At 39.1% G+C, this 12,370-nt stretch overlaps 1 protein-coding gene across 1 annotated transcript in view; it reads left to right on the top strand.

Moving 5' to 3' along the window:
- LOC140230212 (protein Aster-B-like) overlaps nucleotides 1-12,370 on the top strand; it is a 97,542-nt gene that overhangs the window by 78,117 nt on the left and 7,055 nt on the right. Inside the window, exons 7-13 of the mRNA XM_072310392.1 lie at nucleotides 643-738; nucleotides 1,491-1,571; nucleotides 7,885-8,091; nucleotides 8,791-8,902; nucleotides 9,945-10,091; nucleotides 11,417-11,535; nucleotides 11,862-12,007. Of these exons, the coding sequence (XP_072166493.1) occupies nucleotides 643-738; nucleotides 1,491-1,571; nucleotides 7,885-8,091; nucleotides 8,791-8,902; nucleotides 9,945-10,091; nucleotides 11,417-11,535; nucleotides 11,862-12,007 (908 nt within the window). The remainder of the gene's footprint in view (nucleotides 1-642; nucleotides 739-1,490; nucleotides 1,572-7,884; nucleotides 8,092-8,790; nucleotides 8,903-9,944; nucleotides 10,092-11,416; nucleotides 11,536-11,861; nucleotides 12,008-12,370) is intronic.

Consider the following 12,370-nt stretch of genomic DNA (forward strand, 5'->3'; position numbering starts at 1 on the left):
TTTCTTTGAGTTAAATTTAAATTCCTCTCCCTCTGTTCTCCCTTCATGGCATTAGACTAAATATTTATGCTGTTATCTCTATTGTTAAGTTTTCTCTGAGTTTTTTTCTGTGTCTGTTTATAATTTAGAATTATTTTACTTTCTCACATGTCTCACTTTTATTGTCTCTCCAAATTCATTTCACTTTTTACAAATTTCACAAACTGACATACATGCATTTTCGAAGTGATATCAGTAAAAAGATAGTTTGTCTAGTGGCCATTTCAGTGTCTAGTTATTAGGATGTTCTGGATTTCTTTAATTTCCTACTAAGCTTTAAAATGCATGCTGCATTTTAAGATTTAGTTTACCCTCCTGGTGTGTTCCCTAACTGTTGCACAAGATTGCCTCTGTGCAGTGCTAATCTTACATATTGATGTTGCATTTATGATATAATTGATCAGTGCTCATTGTGATTCAGTTCATACATGAATATCAATATACCTAAGTGTTAAACTTAAGGTATACAATTTGTTTGATAAGAGTCAAATAAAAAGAGTCATAATAAAAAAATTTATTTTGATGTTTTATGACATATCTCCAACATTAATAAACAATAATTAATTTTATTACTTGACTTCTCTGTCTTTCTCTCTTTGACAGCTGACAATCCGTTTCAAGGACGTGACAGCTATCACGAAAGAGAGAACCATTCGCTTCATTCCAAATGCCATACAGATCAGTACGGACAGTGAAAAGGTAGGAATCGTACCCAAGCTGTGTATCGCATGTGTGTAAATCTGTCCCTCATGTGGGACATTAAAAGGATGTCCCTTGTGTGAGGGAGTCACTACTCGAGAACTTGAAAAGATCCCACTTCATTTACTTATTTGCAAAGAGCATGATGCTACTACCCGGGTGAGTTGTCCACCTTCAGTTGTACCTACTTACACCCAAAACTTGGGAGAATGATGTTGAGCGCTCATGTTTCTTTGCGTTTTTTTTTTCCAGGTGACTAGCAATAGTCAGCAAACAATATATCAAACAGGCACATTGTGCCATTGAAAGTAGAAGAAGTATGTGTAAGCCCAAGAATATTTAGGTTGTTATGCTGAATTTCATTTGAACATCAATATTCTGAGAGGTTTCTATATTTTCTAAAAGTAGAAAGAAAGAAAGTGAAACGTGCTTGGATTGTTATTGTATACTGCACTTTTCAAAAGAACAAGAGTGAATTTGTTCCCACCGGCCTATGTTGATTTCAACTTCATATTGACTGTATGATCTACAGCCACAAAAATTCAGTTGCTTTTCCACAAGATACAGAGTATCAAAAGGACTGAAATTGGAAAATTTGTCTTTTTAAGATTGGTTTGTGTTCATTATAGGAATTTTCTTTTGTCCTGCAGCAGTTTTGGTGTTTTGCTTCAAATTTGATATTCTTCTGTGCATTAAATGGCCTGGTATTTTATGTAATGATCATCATTTTTCTGCTTTCCTTCGCTTTGCAGTATTTCTTCACGTCGTTCATGTCGAGAGAGAAATCCTTCCTCCTCCTCTTCAGGATATGGCAGAACGCTCTTCTAGAGCAGGTAATCATAATTTGACATGTAACTGATGATGTTTCGTTCAATTGCAGACTCTCCTTTCACACTAATACACAGTGAGATTCAAAGGCAATATAGTGTACTCCAAGTATTATGAACATGGTTATAACAAAATTCTTGTTTCAAGGAAGTAAAGATTCAGACCCCAACATTATCAGCTCTGTATTTTTTCATTGTTTATTTGTTCAGTTATAACAAAATTTCAATATAATGAAAGGAAAATGTCGGTCCCGAGGACTTCTTTGTAATGGGAGTCAACTGTATTATGAAAAGAAATAGCTGGAATATCAATGATTTGAGTAAGTCTTCAGTTATGTTTTAAAAGTTTTGTGTCAGGATGCAATATTGATATTTGATGAAATCCGTATCAGGACAACTCCCCCGGAGGACTAGTCCCCCGGGGACCACTCCCACCTGACAGCTCCCCCGGAGGACTACTCCCCCGGAGGACGTCTCCCCCGGGGACAACTCCCCCGGGGGACAACTCCCCCGGGGGACAACTCCCCCGGGGGACAACTCCCCCGGGGGACAACTCCCCCGGAGGACAACTCCCCCGGGGGACAACTCCCCCGAGGGACCACTCCCCCGGAGGACCACTCCCCCGGAGGACCACTCCCCCGGGGGGCAACTCCCCCGAGGGACCACTCCCCCGGAGGACCACTCCCCCAGAGGACCGCTCCCCCGGGGGGCAGCTCCCCCGGGGGACAACTCCCCCGGGGGACAACTCCCCCGGAGGACAACTCCCCCGGAGGACCACTCCCCCGGAGGACCACTCCCCCGGGGGGCAACTCCCCCAGGGGACAACTCCCCCGGGGGACAACTCCCCCGGAGGACAACTCCCCCGGAGGACAACTCCCACCTGACAACTGCCCCGGGGACGTCTCCGGGGGGACAATCCTATAACTGAACAGAGATGTTTCTTATTCGTGTCCTAGAAATTAAAATTCAATTCATCTGTGTAAAAACAGTATTCTTTTTATACAGAATTTAAATTAAAGTTAACGTTACCTAAGACACGTACATCTTTATAACAAAGTTTTGGAAATCTCAGCACAAAGTTTTTACTTTTGTACACGCTACATGTAATGTCAAAAAAAGTAGAAACGCAGGTCCATTTTATCACTGAAAGTTGGTCAAGAGATAAACACATTGACGGAAACACGCTTTTGAGGGGAGAGTTCATTCCTTAGCATGTACCTGTTATTCTTCATTATTCTATAATATTTTAAGAAGTCCATTCTTTGATGATTTTCCTTTTCTTTTTGCAATTCATGATTATGATAAGGAATATGTTAAATGAAAGAAAGATATCATTCAGAGGGGTGAAGGCTCAAAGTTTTCAGTTTCTTCAGTTTGTCTCCCTCTACAAAGGAATATGTTGTTAGAAATACCCTTTTAATGGGGTTATGATTTTCATCTTAGATTCTTATGATAGTTACTATCCTATATGTCACTGTCAGTAATACTTTATTGTGCAATTTTCGTTTGTTATGTTGACTGTGAATTTATCTGAACATCATTACAATTCTTAATGTCGGAGAAATAATTGACAGAAAAAAATATGAATATTCTGTGCCTGAAAAGACTTGAACGTGTAAAAAGGTAATATCTTCCAACAGCCCTGGGAAAGCACACCCGCATGACCAACAGAAATCTCTCAACCACTGAAAGATGGGATGATTCGAGTTTCAATTAATTGAAAATTGAGTTTTGTTTCACACAGTTTTATTTGATAACGTTTGAACATGGAAAACAAAAACAAACAAAAAAATGTCTAGCGTAAGAGTAATTGAAGTTAGTATGCAAACAACACTTTTGCACGTAATGGTATACCGGAGATTGTGGTATCAGATAATGGTACACAGTTTACAAGTGACCAGTTCAAAGAGTTTGCTTGTCAGTACCAATTCAAGCATGTCACGTCTTCATCACTTTCTACATAGCAATGGGAAAGTTGAAAAGACAGTACAAATCGCAATGTCTAATGAAAAAGGCAATGAGAGATGGAACAGATCCAGGTTTGGCATTTCTTGACTATCGGAACACACCGATCGATGGGCTAGATGCTAGTCCTGCACAATATTGTTGATGCAGAGGAGGACAAGGACCACCCTGCCAACAGCTAGTCAGCTGCTGAAACCAAAAGTAATAAAGAATGTGCAAACAAAGCTGACCAAGAAACAAAAGTGCAGTAAAATTACTTTGATCGAAGCGAAAAGCGTTGTTGTTTCAAAGACAAAGTTTCCAAGAAGTTGCATAGTGGAATGTAAAGGAAAAATGCTCCTGTCAAAACAGAATTGACATCAGAAGAGGTACAGCGGAAAACAATCCTTAATGCAACAAAGCTAGATAACTCAACATAATATCGTATCACAAGATCAGGTCAAAAATATGGACCACTGTAAAAACTTATCTGTTTTATAGGATAGATACCGGAATTTGACGGGAAATGAAATGACAATGATCACGGGATTGTGATAATGTTTAGATGTTGAACTATTCATCTGGAGAGTAGAGTTGGTTACATTTTGAGTGCAATAAAAGTGTTTCATCTAACTTATCAAAAGTAACAGCTTTGTCGATTATTATAAGAGAAACAATGATTAACGTTTCTTCAAAGACAAAAATAACACATTTCTAAAAGTGAACAAAAGTACAGTTTACAAAACAATCACAAGTATTCCTCCAAGTGTGAAGAGCGAGATTGAACTTACGTCGTTATAAGAGTGCGTTGTAATGTGTCATACAAAGCCGTGATATCTCAATATTGAAGTGAAGTGTTACTCACTTTAGAAGTATCAGTAATGTTTGTGTTTATAAGATGTGTTGCTATGATTACACATGTAGTAAAGTTGAATGTAAGATATAAGATATGGCAAGTTAAACACGCCCATACAAGACGTATTTCCATTATTACTCAAATAGGACAAGTATATTGTGTGAACAACGTATCAATTGCCATGATAATCCTAAAAAGACAATGGCTTATTAATTAAGTTTCAGTGGTAGTTGATAAATGAAAAAATCTGTGTGAAAAAGAGAAACGTAACTTTTCTAAAAAAAAAGGGAGATGCCAAATGTTTGAAATTAGTACAGTTTGAACGCAGAGACTAGTGCCTAGCTATGCAGCACCAACCAATCCCCACAGAGATGATGCAGTTGCTATGCTCTATAGTTACCCCTCTCGAGAAACCCCGGAGGTAGATGTACTACCTCAGCAAACTTCCTTACTTGCACCCAAGACCTAGAAGAATAAAAACATATCAACCTATCACCTGCGTGTTAACAAAATGTGCACATATACTTTTTGACCAGTGTCCGTTTCTTCCCTTGGGCATCCGATGCAATCGATATCGCTAAAGCATCTGCATTGTTCAAACTCGTCATGATTGTAATACAACAAATTACTGCCAAGATCGTGTGCTTATTCTGACTGATTAAAGAAACAACTAAGGAACTCTCTAAATAACAGGCTAAATATTACAGTCGTCATCCCTTGATATCTCTTAGAGATGGGCTAAAGAGGATGACATTTGCAGAACATGCTCATCACACCTTAGTTTGATGACTTTGTGCCTACTGACACCATTTTTGAAAAAGAAAAAAAAAGAACGAAAAATGCGAAATCCAGGGTGCCCCGGCCGAAAAGCTGGTCGACGTTTCGGCTTTAAAAAGACATTTCTGGTTATAACTCGACTATTTTTTGGTCAATTGTGATGGTTTTGGTGTCTAACCCCATGTTTTGGGGGTCAAGGAAATGGATTATAATGATAATTTTAGTGTAAAACCTAATCTTCCACATGATACTAACCTTTTACCCATATTTAGGCATAAAATTTCCTTGCCTTTTACCCCTACCCCAACTGCCATTTTTTGCATTTTTTCTGTATTTTTTCAAGTAGTATTGACTACCATACTCTTAATAACAAGTTCTAGCTATCAATCTGGTGTTTTCTACCAACAATAGTACAGCAAGGGTTATGTTATACGTGTGTCATGCAGATACCGGTATGTGGCTGGTGCATTCAGGATGCATGGTAACTGTACAACCAGTGCTAATACCGTTTCTGCATTATAGTGCCTAATGCCGGTTGGAAGATATTACCTTTTTACACGTTCAAGTCTTTTCAGGAACAGAATATTCATATTTTTTTCTGTCAATTATTTCTCCGACATTAAGAATTGTAATGATGTTCAGATAAATTCACAGTCAACATAACAAACGAAAATTGCACAATGAAATTACTGACAGTGACATACAGGATCCTGGAATCTAAGATAAAAATCATAACCCCATTAAAAGGGTATTTCTAACAACATATTCCTTTGTAGAGGGAGACAAACTGAAGAAACTAAAAAAACTTGAGCCTTCACCCCTCTGAATGATTTCTTTCTTTCATTTTACATATTCCTTATCATAATCATGAATTGCAAAAAGAAAAAGAAAATCATCAAAGAATGGACTTCTTAAAATATTATAAAATAATGAAGAATAACAGGTACATGCTAAGGAATGAACTCTCCCCTCAAAAGCGTGTATCCGTCAATGTGTTTATCTCTTGACCAATTTTCAGTGACAAAATGGACCTGCGTTTCTACTTTTTTTCGACATTACATGTAGCGTGTACAATGGTAAAAACTTTGTGCTGAGATTTCAAAAACTTTGTTACAAAGATGGACGTGTCTTAGGTAACGCCAACTTTAATTTAGATTTTATTTAAAAAGAATACTGTTTTTACACAGATGAATTTAATTCTAATTTCTATATAGGACACACACACACACACACACACACACAAATCTCTGTTCAGTATGGGATTGTCCCCCAGGAGACGTCCCCGGGGCAGTTGTCCTCCGGGGGAGTTGTCCTCCGGGGGAGTTGTCCCCCGGGGGAGTTGTCCTCCGGGGGAGTTGTCCCCCGGGGCAGTTGTCCCCCGGGGGAGTTGTCCCCCGGGGCAGTGGTCCCCCGGGGGAGTTGTCCCCCGGGGGAGTTGTCCTCCGGGGGAATTGTCCCCCGGGGCAGTTGTCCTCCGGGGGAGTTGTCCTCCGGGGGAGTTGTCCTCCGGGGCAGTTGTCCCCCTGGGGAGTCGTCCTCCGGGGGAGTCGTCCTCCGGGGGAGACATCCTCCGGGGGAGTAGTCCTCCGGGGGAGACATCCTCTGGGGGAGTTGTCAGGTGGGAGTAGTCCCCGGGGGAGTTGTCCTCCGGGGGACAAGTCCTAGACCCGATGAAATCCAATTCCAGATGTTAGGGACATGTGATTAAAACTTCATGACTTCAAATAGTGTGAATATATGGGAAACTGTTCTTTGATGACCTAAGACTTTGTTGTTAATGGGTAATTTTGTGGGAAGATTGTGGACATTTCTCTTTATTTATTTTTTGTGTGTAAACTATACACTCATATCACAGCCCCTTCAGATGACATAAGTGGTTGTTTTTTTCTTCTTTTTTTTCTTTTTAAAGAGTTTGCAAAATGCAGTGCATTCATTATGGGGGGTTTTGGTACATATACAGATGATGTGTAGGCCCCATATATAATTTTGTGTTACATCGTAGTACTCCCGATGAGTAAGTAGTGCTACATATCCTGGTGATAAAGGAATATGTCATTGGGTTTAAATCAATTAATCATTATTTCTATTTCCTTTTGTTGGAATTAACAAATTATTCTGAATAGACTTGAAATTTTATACTCAAAACTCATCCCATTTATGACATTGATCCTCGTGTGGGAGGGAAAAAAAATGTCCCTGACCCACTTTTTTATACTGGTCACTTATTTTGTCCCATCATGCTGGACGACATGCCATCCTTTGTAAGCATGGGAGCATTGATGACACAGCTGTTTTGTCCTGTATGAGCTTTGTGTCGTTAATCACTGAGAAGTTTAATGTGATCTAGCTATATACTCACAAAAGCAGAAATGTTGTGAATCGACTGTTCCTGTAATGAACTAGAATTCATGGATGTATCTTTCCCTACAGCCGAGCAATGAACCAGGCTATAAGCCTGCTTTCTCCAATCGAGTTTCAGGCATGACTCTTTTTGTGCATCAAATGCTTTAAGTGGTCGCTGACAATGAAAGTGGTCATTACACTTTTTATCGTTGTATATTGCATCAAGTACATTGCGCATGTGTGAGCATGATAGTCCCACATGCAGCATTTCATGTTGGAAAGCTATAGTATTCATAATGTTCTTCCTAATGCTACTCCATTGTCATGATCCATGCAAGAAACATCACATCACACCTTTTCTCTGTTTGTTTGTGTGTTTTTTTCTTGGTTCTTCCTCAGACTATGCCATCCTCAGAGTATTGGACCTGGGTGCACAGTAACTACGGCAGCGATCTCGGTATCCAGGGGGAGGAGATTCCGGCGGAGTTCATGGAGGCGGAAGGACTCGACCCCATGGCCCAGCTGAATGAGGACAGCACGGAGGACGTCTCACAGAGCCTGGGCTCGGAGGACCAGAGTCTGGACGAAGTCTTCAATGCGTCCAAGGTGGGGTTTGAACCTCTAACCTGCCTGGTCACCATATCAAATGAGGGGAGGGGGTTGAAGTGGAAAGCAGATCTATGTGATTTATATTGACAAGTGTATAGGATATACGTAGGGAAAAGTTTTAAGATGCAGCAGTGTACAGATTTCCAAATTGCACATGCCAAGCAAAGTTGCTTCTGATGTTCATCAGTTGTTCAGAATTCGCTGTTTTAAAAAGATAATGATAAACTGAAATTATATCAAAACAGACAGAAAAGCCGGAATACACACATTACTTGTGGTGAAGGAAATTTCTTCAATGGCCTCCTGTGGCTCAAACTTGCAATATTAATTGTGCAATTCATACACTGCCACATCTTCAAGCTGTTATTGGAACTGAAGATTTGACATGCTTGGCATCTGATGTATCATTGTAGCATAGCTGATCGACATTTCAAATGTTAGACTCTCATTATATTGAAGGGATGTAGATGCTATATTCACCTCCCTCTTAATATCTTTTTTTTTTTTTTTATGAAAATAAAAGTGCCTTAGACTAATGTTGTCACTTGGAACATGAAATAAAATTGCATTCAAACTTTCCATAAACTTTCAGCCAATCAGAGAAGAGAATGTTAAAAACTTGAGACTCAGACCCTATGAATATGCAAAGTGGTCTTGCAGCTGATTGGTCAATCACAATGTGTGTTGATTTGTCAGGAGGACTCCCAGACAGATGATGCCTCGAATGGTCTCACCATGACGGTCCCATCTCAAGACAAGAAGGTGGAGCCAGATGGTGCGTTAGATGAGAGCTCAGATATGGGAGAAGGTAAGGAGACTGATGAGGTCCAATACAAGACCTTTACTGCTCTTGAGTTGAATTTCAAGGGTAGCACAAGATGCAGTCAGTAGTAGTTTTGTTTGGTTCTGGGGTCTTTTTTGTTGCTTTTGTTTTTGTCTGTTCTTTTTTTTTGTCCTTTCTTGGTGTTTGTTTTGTTATTTTTCTGTAAAGGAAGATGACCCAAAAAAAAATCTTTAAGAAACTGATGAATGGTTTGTTGTAACACTACGGGCTATAGGATTTGATGAGTGTAGTTTATCCATTTTCTCACAGAATATGAATCGGTTTTTTAAAGCATTTACTATTTATTTTCAGCCTTAAATTTTTCTTTTCCGTAACTTCCTGTACTATGTAATCATTATCAGGGACTCTTGTAACTTGTAGAACCATGCTGGTAATATCTTCATCAAATAGGATTATGTTGTTTAAACAGCGCCTTCAATAACCCTACTCTGTAAGGTCCGGCTAAGCTGCTGGAAGAAAAATGGGAATTACACCCAGGAGTGGTTTAACAAATCATTTCAAATTCCCAATTCAAATCAAATTTCATTTCCAATACCGCATATACTTTCAGATACAACAGTTACAGCAAATCAGTGTAATACAAATTATGTAAACATACATTTGAAAGCAGAAGAAGACATGAACAATTGCATAACCTTATGAAACTATTTTTTTCAAAATCATTGTAATTACAAAAGGAGAGGCTTACGTATAAGAAAAGCTTGTAAAGATGTGGGCCACTCAATAAATTGGACTTACAAATGAAAAAAAGATAAAGTACTGTAAAACATATTTGCGGCATGAAATTTTCGCGAACTGCCACTGGCATTCAGTGCCTGATAGTGTAGACAAGAACTTTCGCATGCATTTTGATTTCACAAATTTTGGTGCTTGCGAAATTAGCGAATTTAAAATGCACGCGAACATTCCTTGTTTTACAGTAATGGAAGCGCACAGAAGCACACACCATCGTGACATACACCTACCTTTTTGCTTCATTTTTTTTTTCATTAATGTAATGTGTCAGTTCCAGATCCGTTGAGTTCAATGGACTTTGGAGGCAAGGAGCTGGTGAATGAGGTCTTCAACATTCCAGTGGACAAACTCTTTGCTGCTATGTACAACAATCAACACCCATTCATGAAGCAGTTCCTAGAGTACAGGAAGGCGACAGGTAAAGGATGGAAGAAATGTAGACAGTTGACCCAGTCTGGAAAGAGAAAATTTTGGACTTTTGAAATTTGGATTTTGAATTTTGAATTTTGAATTTTGGACTTCAGCATGAGGAAATTAATGTTATCTTATTATTGTTATATACTGTAAAAGTGGATATGTGAGTAATTGTAAAAAAAAAAAGTGGATGTAAAAAAAGTAAAAAAAAAAAAAAAAAAAAGTAAAAAAGTGGATGTGTGAGTAATTTTTCGTGCCCAGATGAGTGTCACATGTTTTTAATTCCATTGAATCAAGAACTCACCTACTGCAACTTACGCAAGGAAAAACATTTGTGTGCTTTTATTTTTGCGCTAGTTTCTGATTGTGCAAAATACGGGAAATTTCAAGACCATGAAAATTTCCACTTTTAGAGCATTCAGTTATGAAAAAATTAAAGGCATAATTTACCATTTGCAGATGAAACAAAAACCCAACGTTAGTGCTTTAAAATAGATCTAAAATGTGAGTTAGGGATAGAAACAACCACTGTAAAAATTTGAATCAGTATAATCGATGTTAAGTATTGTTAAGTACACAAAATGTGAACAATAGTTATAATAAGAATGCTTCCAGACTAAACCGTATACAGTTACGGTTTATTGAGAAGCATGCTGATATCTCCCCATATTTTATGCTTTATTGCAAAAATTTTATATGGTAGGATGTTTTGTGATACAACAGACCTACACATATGCATCAAATGTGATATCTTGAAAATTTTTGAAATCACTGCTCCCAAAGGTAAACTAGACCTTTAAAGTATAAAGTGTACATTATATCAAAAAGACAAAACAGACAAGGAAATGTAGAGTTGATCCTTTATGGGCCTGGGCTTGTAGCTTAACTTGCCAAGCCTTTTTGTCAGCATTCAGTAATCCGTCCAAACTTGACCTAAAGTTAGCAAGCTCACTCAGGTGTACCACCTGGAAGACTGCATCGTATTCATTAACAATGTGTTTCCAATTGAAATGATCATTGATTAAAGAATGTTTGTAACTGAAAAGCCAGAACCAAGCACCTTCCAAAATATGTTGTTTAGTAGAGGAAAATGGATTGCCATCTCCTTCATTTTTGTCAACTTACACATCTACAATTTTGATTGAAAATCTGTAGGTCAAGTTTAGCCTGCCAAATAGTCTTTTTCCAAACTCTGCTGTGGGCAAACTGTGTGCATACAGCCCCATTACCATTTTGAGATGATGGTGTTGAGAGAGGAAATTTTGATGTGAGATCCTGTGAGTTCTGACCCACATCCCTCTTTCTTTCTCTCTCCGCGTGGTCATTCAGATGTTGATATCGGGGAGTGGACAAGGCACGACTCGGACCGAGACACCAGGAAGATCACCTACACCTTACACCTCAACACCTCGCTGGGGTACAAGTCTTGCGGTGTGGAGGAAAATCATGTGAGTGCATGTTTAAACTAGAAAAGCACTCTGAGAGCGCAGACCTCCGCCAAGCATGCAGCTTATTTCCACCACTGATCTTGTTCTTCCATAGAGTATCATACGTACACACAGCATCGGTGCTGAAAGTCGCCCGATTTCCTAATATAGAAGCCTTTGTTACGTCGTAAACCCTCAGCTGCACGGCGCGCCTCGCCCTAGCAGAAACTAGAGCACACACTTTAGTGCGCGCAGGCAAACCTCAATTACACTCACAAGGGTTAAAGGGAAGGGAAAAACATTGAATTCACATTATAACAGTTGTGATGTGTGATTTTCCCAAACAGATGTACCAGAAGAACTGGAGCAAAGTGGGGCAGTGCTACGTGGTGGAAAACGAGGTGTACAACAAGAACGTGCCTTACTGCGACTACTTCTACGTTCACACCTGCCGCGTTCTCACCAAGGTCTCCCCTACACAGTCACGACTGAGGTGAGTGGACTGTGGAGTCCAAAGTTTCTGCATAGATCATCTATCATGACTGTCATATGCTGTGTTCCCTGGCTCATGCATAATGCTGTTTTATGATCCTCAGTCAGGCAACTCGTGCAGTGTTTAAAAACATATTCGTGATGTAAAAGTAATCATGTCCTTATCTTAAGCAATAAATGAGTTTTTAAAACTGGTTTCGGAAAAGAATCCAATTGAGGGCACCAACTTTGTGGTTGCCTTGTTGCCCAAGTAGTAAAGGACAAAGTGAAATGAGTCGGTGATAAAATGTCTTTATGAATGACTCATGATATGATAATGATAGAATAAGAGCCAGGATTTTTTTGCAGTGGGATGACAAGAATG

This window comes from Diadema setosum, chromosome 6 (genome assembly GCF_964275005.1).
Source record: "Diadema setosum chromosome 6, eeDiaSeto1, whole genome shotgun sequence".
Taxonomy (NCBI): Eukaryota; Metazoa; Echinodermata; class Echinoidea; order Diadematoida; family Diadematidae; genus Diadema; species Diadema setosum.